An 18,212-nucleotide genomic window follows, 5' to 3' on the forward strand; every position below is an offset into this window, starting at 1 on the left:
CCCCCAACTCCCCCTACCCTTCCTTTGCTAACAATATATATACTGATTCCTACACCTGTAACTGTTGTCCCCAGGGCTCCCTACACATGGTCAGTCCCCGGTTCCTGGAGCAGACACTGGACAAAAAGATCATGTCTCAGCTACGGGTGAGTATGGACTGTGTTAGAACCAGCAACGAAATAGGGATGTAACTGACCTTCTAAAATATATACTTCAAGGTAGTTGGAAATTGGGACCTATTTTGTTCTATATGCTTATAATAGGATTCTCCTACTGATGTGAAGACTCTTTTAAAAAATCGTCACAGACAAAGCTCAGTTTCATGTGAAAGTCATTTGTTTCAGGTTTCTAGTTATTGGAATGGTGAAAATGTTTGTTACTTGCAATAGAAATGCACAATAAAATGTGCCACAATGCGGAAGAATCAGGCGCTCGTCAATTTTTTTTGGCATCTGGAGTTATTTATATCATCTTAAAGCTTGTTCATTTGACCATCTTTTTGATGAAAAAAATACACGCCTCTCTTGGATAGAAGTCGAGATATTTTGAATGAAGGAGGTCAGGGTTGTCTGGTTTCAGAGGTAATATTAGCGAGAAAATGGCCACCAAACTTTTGTGATATCCAAAGCTTGAGAGTCCTTGGAAACTGAAAATGTACATTTGTTGTGTCTTTAATCAATGTTTTTCAGTAAAATCCACACGGAAATATGTTTTTAAAAGGACATAAAAGGTGTTAGGCCAAAAAATAAAAATTTGAAAAAAAATGTCAGACTAAAGGAAAAATGCCGATACTTTCGAATTCATTATTTTGATGAGCGCCTGATTTCACCACGATGCTTCACATATATTTCTGGAGAACTGTGCTTCTACTGTTACCATGATGACTCAGGATTTAAAGCACACCTTAATGACAACATAACTTGTAGTTTGCTGAAGGCAGCTAGTCTCAGAGCTCTCTTATTAGTCTCTCTTATTAGTCTGTCATTTGAGGTTCTTAAAAATCCTATCTGGAGCTTTTTTAAAAACTTGTTTCTGTGTTCTCCCCTGTCCTCCCTGTGCAGCGGAAGCGGTCAGCTCATGAAAGAGCCAGGGAGCATTTTTCCTCTGGGGAGTGGTCAAGTGGTCAGAAATGGGCGGACGATGCCCCCAAGGAAGATGTTGATCCCGAGTCTGTGAATTTGCTGACCATGGGGGCCTGTGGGGCGTTTGTGCATGGCTTAGAAGACGAGTTTTTGGGTGAGTTATTTTATTGTATTATCTTTCACTCCCATTGACAGATCTTCACTACTCTAGCGAAATAGCTAAACTCAGAGTTGAGCCAAAATGCAACTAGCCTTTTATTTTGTTTGATGGTGCTATATATTTTTTTTTTTAACCCAAACAAAAGTGCATGGCAGTCATAAAAGAAACATGCATGGCAAGTTTTACCATTATTAGATGATAAGTCGTCTAGTTAAACAGGTTTTTCCATTATCTCAAAAGTAGCAAACATCAGACGTGCCATTTTGCTAGCGCAGTGACGCTATTTTAGATCATTCAAGTGGTGTTTGTTTCTGGTGTCAACATAAAACTACTCACTATTTCTACAGTATCTATTCTGATGGAACATATACCATATGAAACAGCACAATGGCAAAATTGTGTTTATGTGAGCTTTAGGTACTCAACTTTATATATCGGGGTGAAAGCTCATAAAAGCAAAAACGCCAGTCACACATTAGGGGCGGGCACGAGACGAGCCGAGTACCCGTTTCTCGCGGGTAACGGCCTTCCCGTCACTTCCCGGGCACTAAACTACTGCTCGGTACCGAGACGTGATATTGCTCGTTGGCTTGACACAACGAGTAACAGTAACGAGAGTGAGAGGCGAGAAATGACAACGCAGACAGTGCCACCCATCACCGTGCCGTCCTGTGTGTGAAACTGAAAGGGAGGGGAGAGGTTTGCGAGACGAGGCGAGTGGGGAGTTGATCAGGGCCTAGGCCTAGGTCTCCCTACCTTCCTTCACCGCCTGCGCCTGCGCAACAGGGCAAGCCTAGTTTCTAAGTTTAGATCCCCGCCACGATCGGTCTTCTCGCTAAACGAGCTGCTCGTTCTGTGGGGCAAGAAGAGAAATCTCTGCCACGGCCGGCCTTCTCGCTGAACGAGTGGCTCGAACTGCGGGGCGAGAAGAGAAATTGGTCACGAGACGAGAAGTATTTCTCGAGACACGAGACGAGAAATATTTCCCGTTCTCGGGACCGGTCCTGGCGAGAAGTAGGTCAGCTTCTCGGTCTTCTCGCTCGGGAAGGAAAAAGCGCTTCCCGCCCGTCTCTATCACACATGTACAAATTTACAAAAAGGAATTTAAAAAAAAAATTGAGTATAGCAGTCTGTTCGCTTTGATGCTGCATCCAAAGGCTGACAAGTTCTTAACAATTTCGATATAAAGATACGCTGTAGGTAAACACTATCAAAATGATCTCTGGTTTTATTTTTTGCTTCCTGCCCTTGCTGCAGGTGGTTGGCGGGTGTGTGCTCTGGTGTGGTTTGCTCCTTTTTTTTATCAAACATCTATCGTCCTCATCTCTTTTTCTTCATTTAAAAGAAATTTTGCTATCCAGTAGTAGCAGCACTAATCTTCAGCACTTGTATGACCTATTTGTGTTGCAAGTGCTGTAAAACTTACCAAAGTCAAACTTAAGCTGTCTCTTCCAGAGGTTCGCAACGCCACGTTGGACTCCCTGTGTGAGCTGGCGGCCAACTCGCCGCAGTTCTCGGTGCTCACTCAGGACAGCATCATCGACATGTTCAACGACGAGATTGAGAGCGTGCGCCTCAACGCCATCAACAGTCTGAGGAAGATCAGCCACAACCTGCTGCTCCGAGAGGACCAGGCCGACATCATCCTGGGTGTGCTGCAGGTCTGTCTGTCTGTCACTCTGTCTGTCTGGCTGTCTGTTTGTCTGTCTGTCACTCTGTCTGTCACTCTGTCTGTCTGTCTGTCACTCTGTCTGTTTGTCTGTCTGTCACTCTGTCTGTCTGGCTGTCTGTTTGTCTGTCTGTCACTCTGTCTGTCTGGCTGTCTGTTTGTTTAGCTTTCTGTCTGTCTGTCTGTCTGTTTGTCAGTCTGTCTGTCATTCATTCTGTCTGTCTATCTAATCTGTTTTTCTGTCTGTCTGTTTGCCTGTCTGTCTGTCTACTTGTCGATTATCAAAGAGATCAATTATATTAGAAAGGAAAATATATTTACTGCCTTGGAGTTGTTAAATGCATAAGCCAAGTAGCTGGGAACCTTGCGAGGGGGCCTCTTTCTGTCCAGACTCTCACTGATGGTGAGTTCTTGATGTAATAAATGTGCTTATGTTCATATTCCATCTCGTTAACGCGGATAGTCGCTTTTTCCTGACATCTTTCTTTCACCACTTGCCAGGACTACTCTCACGTGTCGCGAGAGGCGCTGCGCCACCTGCTGTCCAGCGTGCGCCTTGCCACCAAGTCGGGCATCAACAGCTGCGTGATGGGTCTGCTGGACAACCTGCAGCGCTACCCCCAGGACCGGCTCTCCGTGTGGAAGTACGTGTACCGTGCGTGCTGCTGTTAGAGTAAACACATTGTGGGAATTTTTTCCACGCTCTGGTTTCTGTTCTCCCCCCACCAGGGCAGTTCTGCTGACTGAAGTTGGCTTTAGGCCATTCCCTAAGGGGGGATATGAACTTGTTCTTTTGCTCAGTAGAATTGTAAATGGGCTGATTTATCAATGTCATGCTCATACTGTGTTGGAACAACATAGGGGGAACTGCTGCTTTTTCTTTCCTCATCCTTACTGTCATGTCATCGTGTTTCCTATACTTTTTTTGTATGTTTGTCACTCTCTTGTGAACTGTTATTTTTGGGGTGCCTTAATAGTCGAAGCAGACTTTGTGCTGTTGAGGCTAGAGAGGTGAGCCTGATTCCCTGTATGGATTTCTCTGTTGACATCCACCCCTTGGCGGTCGTATGACCATATGCAGTTGCGAGCACTGTAAAACCTTACTTAAACTAAACTGGTTTCTGTTTCTGAATGCTTGATGTCTGCTCCCGTACACCATGTCTCTATTTTCTTTCTTTTTTTCCCTTTTTTTCTTGACTGTTACCACTGTGCCATGTGCTAGGCCTTAGAAATTTTGGTGTCCAGAAGGTAGCTATACTGATAGAAAAGGAATGTAGCTGCAACCTTTTATCTTCCATTTTGCTTTTTTGGTCTCTTGTTCCGTTAATCCCAGACTAAGTGCTCTACATGTACCTAAAAATGGCTGATTTGACTAGTAGGACATTAATATTAAACTCATTTAGCACAGTGTTGACTATGGTTCTTCCCTTTTCCTCACTGACTTATCGCTGTATCAAGGGCTCCGTCATTCAGAAGACTGTTTCATGTGTTAGTAAAGCTTTGATACACAACTTGTAACTAACTGTTGAACCGTAGGGTTCTTTGTTAACCCTTCCAGCCCCATGCACATATATTTTCAGCAGCACCTGTACCTCTCACTGTCCCAAGAGCGTATATTCTCAGTTTTGGGGGCTACCGAATTTTCGTTTTCGAAATTAGCTAACCTAATTATACTTTAATTTTCATAATATTTGTTCATTTTCCTTTTAACATTGGTATATCTTATCATCTAAACCTCATCACTTTTTAGAATGCATGTCTCTTTTTCTGAAATACTGCTGAATTGGCTGGGACTGGGGTTAGGGAGTGCACAAAAATGGCTGGAGCTGGAAGGGTTAAGTTTTAAGAAGACAGAACCTTCTAGTGACCTTCTGTTCCGCCCCTCACTTTTCCCCATGCAGGTGTTCTGGTGTGGTTTGCTTCTTTTTTCTTATCAAACATATATCGTCTCTATCTCCCCTCCATCTTTTTTGTGTTTGTTACTCTCTTGTAACACCTGTAATCTTTGGCGCTTACGTGATTTTATTGTGTTGCAAGTGCTGAAAAACACGTACTAAAACAAGCTCCACACTTACCTCCCCCCCCCCCCCCCCCGTGCAGGTGTTCTAGGGAACTGGGAGCCAATCACCCGGCCCACGTGCTGGCGTTGGTGCCCGACCTGCTGTGTCTCCATCCGTACTTCGACACGCCTGAGCCCGAGATGGACGACCCAGCCTGTATCCTCTCTGCGTTTCTTTGTTGAGTGTTTGGTTGGGTTTATTTGTCTGCGTTTCTTTGTGGATTGTTTGGTTGGGTTTATTTGTCTGCGTTTTTTTGTGGATTTTTTTATTGGGTTTATTTGTCTGCGTTTCTTTGTTGAGTGTTTGGTTGGGTTTATTTATCTGCGTTTCTGTCTGCGTTTCTTTGTGGATTGTTTTCTTGGGTTTATTTGTCTGCGTTTCTTTGTGGATCGTTTTGTTGGGTTTATTTGTCTGCATTTGTTTGTTGATTGTTTGGTTGGGATTATTTGTCTGCGTTTCTTTGTGAATTGTTTTCTTTGGTTTATTTGTCTGCGTTTCTTTGTGGATCGTTTTGTTGGGTTTATTTGTCTGCGTTTCTTTGTTGATTGTTTGGTTGGGTTTATTTGTCTGCGCTTCTTTGTGGATTGTTTGGTTGTGTTTATTTGTCTGTGTTTCTTTGTTGATTGTTTTCTTGGTTTATTTGTCTGCGTTTCTTTGATATTTGTTTTGTTGGTTAATTTGTCTACTTTTTTTTTTTGCTTCGTTGGGTTTATTTGTTTGCATGTCTTTGTTGATTGTTTTGAGTGGGTGGTTGGTGGGTGCTCTGGTGTAGTTTGTTCCTTCTTTCCTATTAAACTTCTATCGTCCTGATCTCTCCTTCTGTTTTGTGTTTGTTGCTCTCTTGTAACACCTCTAATCTTCTTCTCTTTTATGACCTTATTGTCTTGCAAGTGCCGTAAAACTCTTACTTAAACTAAAACTGATTGCTTTGTTGGTTCATTCGTCTATGTTTCTTTTTTGATTGTTTTGTTTGTTTATTTGTCCTGCTGTTTTTTGTTTCTGTTGGGATTTGGTTCATCTGTTCGTTGTGTTTTACTTGATAATGTTTTACTGTCCTTTTTAACAGAGTTTAAAAACGGGTGGTTGGCGGGTGCTCTTGTATGGTTCGCTCCTTCTTTCCCATCAAATATCTATAGTTCGGATCTCTCCTCCATCTTTTATTGGCTTTGTTACTCTCTTGTAACACCTCCAATCTTCGGCAGTTGGGGGGGGGGGGGGGGGGGGGTGGATACAAGACTATTGACAAGCATTTTCAAGTTAAATAATAACACCTCAGGTTGATTGTGAGAAGGAAGGTTCCTGTATTTTAATGTCTATATATACAATAACAGTAAGACTGAGTGAGTACCACAGGGTTGTGGAAATACCTTGATACACATGCCCTGCAATTCTGTTGGGATCAAGTCTGGAACGTCACCTGTGACTTTCTCTGAGTGGGTGGTTGGCAGGTGCTCTGGTGTGGTTCGCTCCTTCTTTCCTATCAAACATCTATCATCCTTATCTCCCCTCCTTCTTTTTTATGTTTGTTACTCTCTTGTAACACATATAATCTTCTAGTGCTCATATGACCTTATGCAGTTGTAAGCGCCGCAAAACCTCTACTCAAACAAAACAAACAAAAAAACTTTCTCTGACCTCGCTGGTTCTGTCTGTAGCCAGGTGCCTCTCCAAGGGTGAACTGTTTGGTGGTTTCCGCTGTATGTTTTCCTTGGATGAGGGGGTCTGTGGGGATAGTGTGTTGTTAGAGTTCACTGTGTGTATTCCTTGACAGCACCCCGGGGTAGTGCCACTGACTGTAGTGTCTTTAGGCCATTCCCAAACGGGGGACATTTCTCGTTCAAGCACAGTAGAATTGTAAATGGGCTGATTCATGTCACGCTCATAACTGTGCCTGATCTGCAACAGGGAACTGCTGCTTTTTCCTTCCTAATCCTTACTATTGTCATTTTTCCTCTACTTCTTTTGTATGTTTGTCACTCTTGTGGCCTGCTATTTCCGGGGTGCCTTGATAGTCGAAGGAGACCTTGTGCTGTTGAAGCTAGAGAGGTGAGCAGAATAAGTCTGATTCCCTGTAAAGACTTCTCTGTTGACACCCACCCCTTGGCGCTCATATGACCTTATGCAGTTGCGAGCACCGTAAAACCCTCTACTATAAAAAAAACCCCAAAAAAACACTCCTTGACGACGGACCAGACGTGAGCGTGTTGATCCTTGTCCTGAACGCCGCGGCCAACTCCCCCTCCATGGTCCCACTGTTTCCCGAACACACGCGCAGACATTACGCATACCTCCGCTCCTCCCTGCCGGAACACGTGCCTGTCATAAAGGTTAGTGGGGAAAACATTTTATTTTAGTGGCACAATGTTTTGTTTTGGGCCCCTGAAAAATAATTTTTAAAGTGATTGTGGAATGTGAATTGTCCTGCTTTTGAGGAGAGGATAAATCAGAATTGCTGCTTATAATAAATAATAATAAATAGCATTTGTATAGCGCATATCTCCGCTCAACAGCAGGCTCTATGCGCTTTACACTGTATTATTACCCCAGCAGACCATAGAATACTCAGAAAAATTCTCAGCTTCCCGGGAAGCACACAGTGCAAGCAGCTGATTAGGCGCTCAAACACTAACAAACTGACAAGATCTTTCGCTGTCTATAGCCAGATACCCATTCCCACCTGGGTGAAGTGAGGAAAATTCGTGTAAAGTGCCTTTCCCAAGGACACAACGTCGGGCCCTTGACGGGATTCGAACCCACGACCTTACGGTTGCGAGTCCGAGAGCCTAACCACTAGGCCACCGACGCCTCAGCTTATTTGAATATGGAATTGAATGGGGTTCTTTAGCATAAAAACCAAACACTTTATCTGTAGACAAGGACCACAGGTGGTTCGCAGGTGCTTTGATGTGATTTGCTCCTTCTTTCCTATCAAACATCTATCACCCCGATCTCTCTTCCTTCTTTTTTGTGTATGTTACTCTCTTATAACTCCTCTAATCTGCGGCACAGATATAACCTTATTGTGTTGCAAGCGCAGTAAAACTCTCACTTAAACTAGAGTAAGGACCCACTTATTTTTTTACAGTTCATTTTCAAGTTGGTGGTCTTCTTTTCTTTGAGGGAAATTTCACAAAGATTAAGAAAGAGTTTAAACTTCAGTTACTTGAGATCTGTTAAAAATAACTTGACTAACACCCTAACATTCCCAAAGGGGGGATATTAACATGTTCTTATGCTCAGTAGAGTTGTAAATGGGCTAATTTATCAATGTCATGCTCATACTGTGCCGGAACAACACAGAAGAAACTACTTCTTTTGTATGTTTGTCACTCTCTTGTGAACTGCCATTTCCGGGGTGGCTTGATAGTCGAAGCAGACTTTGTGCTGTTGAGGCTAGAGAGTTGAGCAGAGAAAACCTGATTCCTCATTTAGAATTCTCTGTTGATATCCTCCCCTTGGTGCTCATATGACATTATGCAGTTGCAAGCACCATAAAACCTTACTAGGTGGATGATTGATCAGTGCTGTGGTGTGGTTTGCTCCATCTTTCCTATCAAATATCTATCGTCATTATCTCCTCTCCTTTTTTGTGTATGTTACTCTATTGTAACACTTCTATTCTTCGGCACTTATATGGCCGTATTGTGTTGCAAGTGCCGTAAAACTCTTACGAAAACTAAAGCTAAAAAGGTTACTAAAATAAAACTCATTTCTGTGCATTACCTCTGTCTGTGTTTTTGTTCGCAGAGCCTGGAGCTGCAGGAAGGGGAGGCAGGGGACACTCTGGTGTCAGTCTCAAAAGGTCCCGGTTCGGTCCTGGATGCGGGCCGGTTTGTGGAAGAGTTGACCGGTCAGCTGGCCCAGCTGGGCTCTATGGAGCCGGAGGCGGCTGTGTCCATCCTGGAGGTGGCAGTCAGGTCAGTCAGTGAGGGAGGAGGGAGGGGGTCGGTGTAGCCGCAGTTGGGGATGAGTTTTTTCCTCATGATGCTAATCTGTTTGCTTAAGTCAGACTTGCACCAAATGTGAACTTGCCCATCGGTGTATCTCCACTCAGACTTGCAATTCTTCATTTAATCTTTATAAAAAGGGGCTTCTAAATACAGTCAAGTCCATTTATAACACACTCCTGTTCAACTCGCCCGGAAACTGCTCTTTTAGTTGCTCCATGCAGGCGGTCAGTGGCACCCATGTGTTGGTCATTTAATTAGTCGACAGCCGTGCTCACTACCGTGACATCAGTGGTGCGCCCCCGCCTGCCCACGTAATGAATGCCTCTAGATTGTGGTGTCTTTCCCACCCCGATATCTTCAGATCTTAAGATGCTCTATCACCACACGCCCCCCCCCCCCCCCCCCCCATTTTAAAGCTCAACTTTCCCCCTAAAAGACAATATGTGAGGCATCGTGGTGAAATCAGGCGCTCGTCAAAATAAAAAAATTTCCATGTGAATTATATTGAAAAACGTTGATTGAGAGTTCAAAATACCCGGTGTACAATTTTTCAGTTTTCAAGGACTCTTTAGCTATTGAAGTTACCAAACTTTGGCAGCCCTTTTCTCGCTATTTTTACCGCTGAAACCAAGTGAACTTACCTCTTTCAATGACAAATATCTTTACTTCTGCGCAAGATAGATGGGTATTGTTTTTTCATCAAAAGCTAGATAAATGAACTGGCTTTAAGATGATGCCAGTAACTTCACATGCTCAAAAATATATGAGCGCCTGATTCCACCGCGTCGAGACACATATAACTTTGGTCGATCTCAGTTCATAATCTTGATTTTATTGGACTACGTTCTCCTAGACGTGTTTCTACAGTATCAGATTCCATTTTCAGTATTATTTGATTTTAACGGTAAATAACTTCGTAAACTGACCAACTGTTACACTTTTTTTTACAAATCTAGTTGGGATAGGTATACTGTACAATTGTGCAAGATTCAACTTTGTGTCGTATTTCTGTGATTTTTAAAATTAATTCTTTTAAAATGACATGGAGGGTCTCCTGACTTGCTTTCGATCCTTCAAATTATTAAAATTTGTTAACCAAGACATTTCGCCTGTTTGTATGATTGCTTGCCTAAACACAGACTGACTGGGGTCACTGATCGATTCCATCTTAGTGTCAGCAAAACAGCCCACTGGAAAAGGATCTGCGATTATCGAATAGTAAGCTAAAGGTGCAATGATAGTTTCCCTTGATTACAGTTATAACAGGATTCGCTTATAACAGGGAAAAACTGCCTGTCCCGTCTGTCCTGTTATATCCGAGTTTGATTGTAACCACAAAGAAGCTTTTTTTGTGAACTGGCTCATAGTCGAACCTGCTCTAACTGTCATCTATATAAGACCTGTAGAAACAACCCTCCCCCCCCCAATTGCATTTTTTTTTACATTGTTACGGCACTATGTGTAAGACGGCCACCATTCTCTTTGACAATGGGCAATGGGCATCTGTTTTAGACAATTTTGACTGTATAATATGGAAATGTGAATATTTTTTCTTGATATCTGAAAAGTAGAAAAAAATTACTTGATGATTTGTGAATGAATAGTTACTGATTTGTGAACATCTGTATTGTGAACTTGCCCAATACAGTGATCGTCCTATCAAGGAGATAGAGGACTTCATTCAGAATTTTTTCTTTTGGCCTGTAACCTACATTTCAATCATTGTGGAATTGTTTTTTCTGCTATGAAGTATGATCAGACCTCTCTCGGCACAATGGTGTCAAACAAGTTTCTGATGACAGTGAGTGATGGAGAAATTTTGATTTGATTGTCTTTAATGGGTTGCATTGTAAAGCAAGGATGAATGTCAACCTCACTGGTGTGTTGGGGTGGCAGATATTGAGAGTGAGATGTTCTCTGACTTGGTTCAAGAAGTGTCTGTGATTTATATGTTGGGTACAAATGTTTAAAGTAGAGATCTAAAAATATTTTAATTTTCTAAGCATTGTTTCATGAACTACTGTGCCCTGTGATTTATCTGTCAGGTACAAATGTTTCAAGTAAAGATCTATAAAAGTTTGATTTTTCTGAGCACTGTTGCATGAGCTGTGTTGGATGGACAGGGGAACAATTATTGTGCACGTTTTGCTCGTCCAGCAGTTTTTTTGGGTTTTTTTATAGCAGAGGGTTTTACGGTGCTCGCAACTGCATAAGGTCATATGAGCACCAAGGGGTGGGTGTCAACAGAGAAGTCTTTACAGGGAATCAGACTTAGACTGCTCACCTCTCTAGCTTCAACAGCACAAGGTCTGCTTCGACTGTCAAGGCACCCCGAAATAGCATGTCACAAGAGAGTGACAAACATACAAAAGAAGTAGAGGAAAATGACAATAGTAAGGATCAGGAAAGAAAAAGCAGCAGTTCCCTGTTGTAGATCAGGCACAGTTATGAGCGTGACATCATGAGTCATCCCATTTACAATTCTACTATGCTTGAACGAGAAATGTCCCCCCTTTGGGAATGGCCTAATCCACCAGTTTGTTCTTGTTTGTTTCATGAGACATTTTGCCTCCCTGGAGCCTGCCCTTTTTTTGCTCTGTCCGTCTGGTGCAGTTTGTGGCTCAACATTCCTCATGGCCATGTCCTGACTTTTGTGTTGTGAGCTGTTGCTGAAGACATTGATAAAGGAAATGTGTGGGTGGTTTCCAGGTGTTCTGGTGTGATTTGCTTCTTCTTTCCTATGAAACATCTATCATCCTTATCTCCCCTTCTTCTTTTTTATGTATGTTACTCTCTTGTGACATCTCTAATCTTCTGGCGCTCATATGACCTTATGCAGTTGCGAGCGCCGTAAAACCTCTACTTAAAAAAAAAAAAAAAAGAAAATTTCATGGCCTGTTCACTTCTCAAACTGAGTATGTTCTGTATTATATATCAAACGACTATGTTGTGTGTAACTGTTCCAGAGACCTGGAGCGTAGCAAGCAGCTGGACTCTCAGGTGGCTGCCTCGGCCGACTGTACCTGCGTCTATCTGCAGTCTCAGCTGTTCCTCACAAAGGTGGGAGAGGCTTTCCTTCTTTGTTTTTTTTTTCAGTTTTCTAAAAATATTCCACTGTTACGATTGTTCCCTAATGTCTTAACTTTTGTAAAAGCTGCTATTTTTTTTACTCAGATCTTTAACTACTGAAAATAAAATTTAGAAATAAAGTATTGAAGATGCATTTATAATTGATTTAAATTTGATTATGTTTTGTGGAACAATGTAGAGTTTTACTTTTTTAAAAGGCAAGCGACAGCTTGTGATGTTTTTTAAATGTTTTGACGGATGCGTCTTTTAGTCAAAGAAAGGCAGACAGCAGGACAATTTGACTTTGATGGGTGGGTGGTTGGCAGGTTCTCTGGTGTGGTTTGCTCTTTCTTTCTTATCAAACATCTATCATTAAAATCTCCCCTCTTTCTGTTTTCTGTTTGATACTCTCTTGTAATACCTCTAATCTTCGGCACTTATATGACCTTATTGTGTTGCAAGTGCCGTAAAACTCTTACTAAAGGGGGGGGGGGGGCAAACTGACAAGCAAAATGCTTGTTTTCCTTAATTCTTTCTAACTTTCATTTTACGACCTATGTTGGTGAACAGTAAGATTTATAAAATAATAGTCTTAAGAATTATTCCAGACCCACTTTACACTTTAGTTTGATTGAAATTCAGGGTATCGTATTTTATGGACAGTCTCCTCCAATGGCGACCAGTATAAGATGATCACTAGTGTAAACGGCCACTTCCAATTTCCTCCCTTGTGTATTTTTTTAAAACATTATAATGACACTGTGTAAGACAGTAACTTTTCTCCTCGATGGTGGGTGGCTGTGATAAACCATTTTCGACTGTGTTTTAACCGCGTTTCTCAAATCAATTTCAGCTGTTGACGAGAGTTAACGATTCCTCTGAGTGCATCGCAGACACTGAAACTGTGACTTCTGCCGTTGATAAGGTAAATATGTCATCATCGTCATCTTCATCATCATCATCGTCATCAATCATCATCTTCATCATGTATGCAACCACTTTTGCTATTACAGGCAGTTTATGGTATTTTGATATTCTCAATATAATTCTGATAACTATTCTGCACCAACTCTTCACATGTGTTCTGTAAGGTCGTAAAGTAGTAAATTAAGCGCCCTGGTCGTAAAGGTTGTAAACAGTCGTAAATTAAAGTAAATTAAACTGAGTATGGAATAATGATCCCAACAAGACATGAACTATTTCGGATTATCCTTCTGGGAATAGGAAATCAAGCAAATGTACATAGTGGATTTCACCTTAACGACGTATGTCGGAGTATGACACTGAACGGTCGATGTGATCTTTGTTCCACTCTCTGTTGTCGTGTCGTAAGATGACTTCTGGCTGGGGGTTTTTCTGATCTCCGTCACCGACACTCATGATGTACTGTTCTTCAACACTGACTCTAATGTTTTTCTGATCTTCGACTCTGACAGTAATGTTTTTCTGATCTTCGACTCTGACAGTAATGTTTTTCTGATCTTCGACTCTGACAGTAATTTTTTTCTGTTCTTCGACTCTGACAGTAATGTTTTTCTGATCTTCGACTCTGACAGTAATGTTTTTCTGTTCTTCGACATTGACGCTGATGTTTTTCTGATCTCCGTCACTGACGTCTAACATGTTCAGATCTTGGAGCTGACGACACGACTGCAGACAGTCTTCTTGGGGCTGACCAGCGACACCCTGTGGTCAGTCCGGCAGCTGGAGCTGAAGGCGCTCACCCTCCAGATGGTGGTCACTCTGAGCCGGGGCTCGCTCGGGGAGAAGGTGCGGACGTGCGACACGTTCAGACAGTTCATCGCTCTCATGAAAAGGTCAGGGGTTGTGCAAGTTATCTGACCTGTAGCTTTTGCACTTTACAACTATTATTACCACAGTAGACTCAGGAGCACTCAGACACATTCTTGGCTTCCCAGGAAGCATACAATTCAAACTGCAAATGGCAGGCACTAAAATACTAACAAACTGACCAGATCTGTTGCTGTCTATAGCTGTGTTGGTATTTTAGATAGTTTAGCCCAAGCCAGACATCTGCTTTCATGCTTAGTATATAGACTAGCATGAGTTGGACAACTACTCGCTACTTTAGAATTACAAACTTCTGACATTTTTGGCTGATTTGAGTTACTAAGACCATGGGGTTAGAAACCAAATTTTGTATGTATGTTCTCTATCAAAATTGTGAGATTATTTGGGGTCGTTTTCAAGATATTCAAAAAATTTGCTCTCGAAAAAGTATGACATGTTGTGAAACTCAAAATTTTTAGGTCAAATTTCTCAAAACTGGGTACTGAGAAGATAGAACTTTGTAACTCTAGGGTAGTGTACTGCTCTGATGATGTAGACTAGCACGAACCAGACATCTTCTGCTGTCATGATGTTAGATAGACTAGTGCTAGCCAGGTATCTATTGCTGCTGTCATGATGTTAAATAGATTAGATCTAGTGCTAGCCAGACATCTACGCTGATTCATGATGTTAGATAGACTAGCCCGAGCCAGACATCTTCTGCTGTCATGATGTTAGATACACTAGTGCGAGCCAGACATCTACTGCTGCTGTCATGATGTTAGATAGACTAGTGCTAGCCAGGCATCTACTGCTGCTGTCATGATGTTAGATAGACTAGATCTAGTGCGAGCCAGACATCTACTGCTCCTGTCATGATGTTAGATAAACTAGATCTAGCGCGAGCCAGACATCTACTACTCCTGTCATGATGTTAGATAAGCTTGATCTAGTGCGAGCCAGACATCTACTGCTGATGTCATGATGTTAGCCAGTGTGGTCCGAATAAATTGTTTTTATTCCCAATGTGTTTCTGTCGTGTGGGAAGCTAACTCTTTAATGGTCAGCTCAATAAATCAAGTATTGTTTACCCTGTACCCTTTGACTTGTTTGCTGCTGGGTGGAGTGAGAAAATTATGGTCAGTATGTTACTTTTAAATGAAGCAGACAATTGAGCTCACAATGTTCTTATTGCAGTCCGATGCCTGACTCAATGTATGTCTAGGGTGTTCTTTGGATGCCACTGTTTTATTGGACTCTTTATCCAGCTTGTTTTATCCATCCTGGCGTAACTGATTTTGTTTAATTCATCTTGAGTTATCTTCCTTGTTGTATCTAATTGTTTTATCCAATTTGTTATATCCAACCTGTTTATATGCTATGTTTTATCTGATCTACCTCTGCTCATGGGTTGTTGGCGGGTGCTCTAATACGGTTTGCTCCTTCTTTCCTGTCAAACATCTATTGTCCCTGTCTCCCCTCCTTTTTTGTGTTTGTTACTCTCTTGTAGCACCTCTAAGCTTCCACATTTGTAGGACAATTTTATAGTGTTGCAAGTGCGATTCAACTCTTACGAAAACTAAAGCTTATCTCTCATCCTTCTTTTTTGTGTTTGTTACTCTCATGTATCACTTCTAATCTTCGGCATTTTAAGGACCTACTTATGTTGCAAATGCCTCAAAACTCTTTCTGAGTGGGTTGTTGGCGGGTGCTCTGGTGTTGTTTGCTGTTTCTTTCCTATCAAAGATCTATCGTCCTTATCTCCCCTTCTTCTTTTTTATGTTTGTTACTCTTTTGTAACACCTCTAGCGCTCATATGACCTTATGCAGTTGTGAGCGCCGTAAAAACCTCTACTAAAACTAAAACTTTTTCTGAAACTAAACTCTCTCTGCCCTGACCAGATCCCTGGAGACAGAACCGGCCCAGGTTGACCCCGTGACCCAGCATCTCTTCTCTCGGCTGGACCGCGTCGACCCGTCCCAGCTGCAGGGCACGCACGGCGTGGTGCAGACAGCGCTGTCCATGCTGCGGCCCACGGGCGTGCCGGTGCTGCGCGGGGTGCGGAGGGTCAACGCCACGCTGCACGAGCCCGTGGAGAACCTCGAGAAGGCCGTGCGGATGGCAGCGGGGCTCACGGCTAGCGTCACAGTGGTGGCCACGCTGGAGAATGTCCGCGACGTCCAGTCTATCAGGATACAGGTCAGTTGTGACAAGAAACTTACTGTTTACATTATTATGATTAAATCTATCTTTATTTTGTTATTGCTATCGATCCCGCCACAAATGGGCTCTCGCCTTTCTGTCCAATGCCATCTAGTGATAAGTGCAGGTTTGTTGTAGTTTCTGTAATGTTCCATAGAGTGTGTTATTATTAATGTTTGTCTCGGAGAGAGAAGTGTAGCTCTGATGTCATGTAGGACTGTACAGTGGAAAAGGTGATGATCCACAGTCTCATATGCATAGTCAATCTATCTTTATAAAAAAAGAACCCCGAAACACCCACCCAGAACACTCACCTATACTGTACTATGCACTGTTTAAACTCCCTCTTGTAACAGGTCCGGTACCCAGACCAACAGAGCCAGCTGATCCACCCTCCAGTCTCGGCCTGGACCCGACTGTCCCCCCTGAGGCATCGGCTACACACGGAGGTGGTCATGTCCCACGCCCTCTGGTCAGGTGAGTCGTGGTAGCGACACTCTCGCTCACTCGCTTGGGTGGCTTTTGGGGACTTTCCCATGACAAAAGTGATCTCTTTTGTGTCGCCTCAGATCTATTTTGTCCAAAGTGTCTATTAACGGGAGGTCCTCCCCTTTGGACAAAATAGTTCCTGAGGCGATGATTTATTAGCTGCTCGGTGTTAGACCTTGCCATATGCCATTTTGAATAGTGATGTATGATGACGAAGTCTTACAGTAAGCAGTCAGGATGAGGTACTGAAAGCAGTTCTGGTGAAGTTGCTCATGTTGTAGGCTTCTCAACTGTCCCAAATTTCCCAGGTTCTGTTTATTGGCTGCTTGGTGTAAGACCTTGATGTTGGCCATTTTGAAAGGGGACGTATAATGGAGTCTTACACTCAGCTGTCGGGATGATGTACTGAAAGCAAATCTGGTTAAGTTGAAGGCTACATGTTGCAGGCTTGTCAACTACCCCAAATTTCCCGGGACTGTCCTGGATTCGGGAGTCTGAGAGAATATTTATTAAAGCCAAACTTTGAACTTGTCAGGTGTTTGTCTGATTTGTGTTGTCTTGGTGAAGCGATGGTCTGCTCATGAGTCGGATTTCTTTGATTGGGTTTGAAAACAGTTGGCAAGTCTGATGTTGTAGATTGACATGGATCTGCTCCTGTACCATAATTTGATCAAAAGCGGGTTATAGGAAGGCAGTGCTATATCTCCTTTGTTTTTTTACTCTGGATGAATGGCTTTAATTCAAGACAGAGAAAGCAAAATTAGAAAAAAAAATGGAGTGAAATAGCTGACAATGGGGCTGGTTGATTATTGTTTGTATTTTTATCAGTCTAAGAATTTTTTTGTTATGAAATTGTGGAGTCTGTGGATCTGATCATGGGATGGATTTTTAATTTACTGATTATGTTTTCGTTGTGTCAAACGGGACAGGTTTGTGTTTGTTCTAGGTGATATAGAAGTCATGCAGTGACTGTAATCTGTCTCTCCCCCCCAGAATCTTGTAACGTGGAGGTGTCCCTGGCCATGGAGCCGTGCGGTCAGTCCAGACAGCTGCTCAAGAAGCAGGACCTGGTGGAGTTGACCAAGCCCGTCAAGATCCTCGTCTCCACCAAGGCCCACAAGTAGACATTGTTGCTGCGCAGCCGGACGCCGTTTTGTGTCGAGGCAATGGACTGAAAAAACACATTTTGCCATCTGCTGCATTGCTGTTGTTTATGAAAGGCTTCAGTGATGGATACAAACTTGTTCTAAATTTAATCTCCGCTTTTACAAAGTTTTTCCTCTCGTCTCTCTCGACTGGATGTCTTGGTGAAGAAATAAAGTTTTCCAAATAGAAATGAACTAAGTTGTGTTTAGTTGGGCATATATGCTGCATATGAAAACGCACAAATGGATTGAACTGTTTTGATCCTGGTTGAGGAAATTTCTTCAATTTGAAATAGTGACCAAGAAAAACCTGTGTTGTGAAATATTCACTTTACCAAGAAATTCAAGGTAGTGATGTGCTTGCCCTCAGTTGAGATAAGGGACCATTCACAAATGAGGTCAGCTGAAATTTGGCCAAAAATTACCCACCCCCTCCCTCTTCGCCCTTTGTCATCTTCTGTCATCTTTCCTGGGACCCACCCCCTTAGTTGACGTCAACCAATATGTACATGTACATTTAGATAGAACCTATTCTAATCTAGCTTCTAGCAGTCTGTGCTATGGGGAGGTAACTGATAATTTTACTTTTTAGGT

At 42.5% G+C, this 18,212-nt stretch overlaps 1 protein-coding gene across 1 annotated transcript in view; it reads left to right on the plus strand.

Moving 5' to 3' along the window:
- LOC101853031 (integrator complex subunit 4) overlaps positions 1–17,809 on the plus strand; it is a gene marked incomplete in the record, with an annotated part of 22,996 nt that extends 5,187 nt beyond the window's left edge. Inside the window, 13 exon segments of the mRNA XM_013087597.2 lie at positions 75–146; positions 1,062–1,236; positions 2,698–2,903; positions 3,413–3,555; positions 5,012–5,127; positions 7,165–7,298; positions 8,719–8,888; positions 11,888–11,981; positions 12,844–12,915; positions 13,620–13,807; positions 15,684–15,981; positions 16,341–16,461; positions 17,467–17,809. Of these exon segments, the coding sequence (XP_012943051.2) occupies positions 75–146; positions 1,062–1,236; positions 2,698–2,903; positions 3,413–3,555; positions 5,012–5,127; positions 7,165–7,298; positions 8,719–8,888; positions 11,888–11,981; positions 12,844–12,915; positions 13,620–13,807; positions 15,684–15,981; positions 16,341–16,461; positions 17,467–17,597 (1,920 nt within the window).
- Between the last annotated feature and the right edge of the window lie 403 nt (positions 17,810–18,212).

This window comes from Aplysia californica, unplaced genomic scaffold, assembly GCF_000002075.1.
Source record: "Aplysia californica isolate F4 #8 unplaced genomic scaffold, AplCal3.0 scaffold00607, whole genome shotgun sequence".
Taxonomy (NCBI): domain Eukaryota; kingdom Metazoa; phylum Mollusca; class Gastropoda; order Aplysiida; family Aplysiidae; genus Aplysia; species Aplysia californica.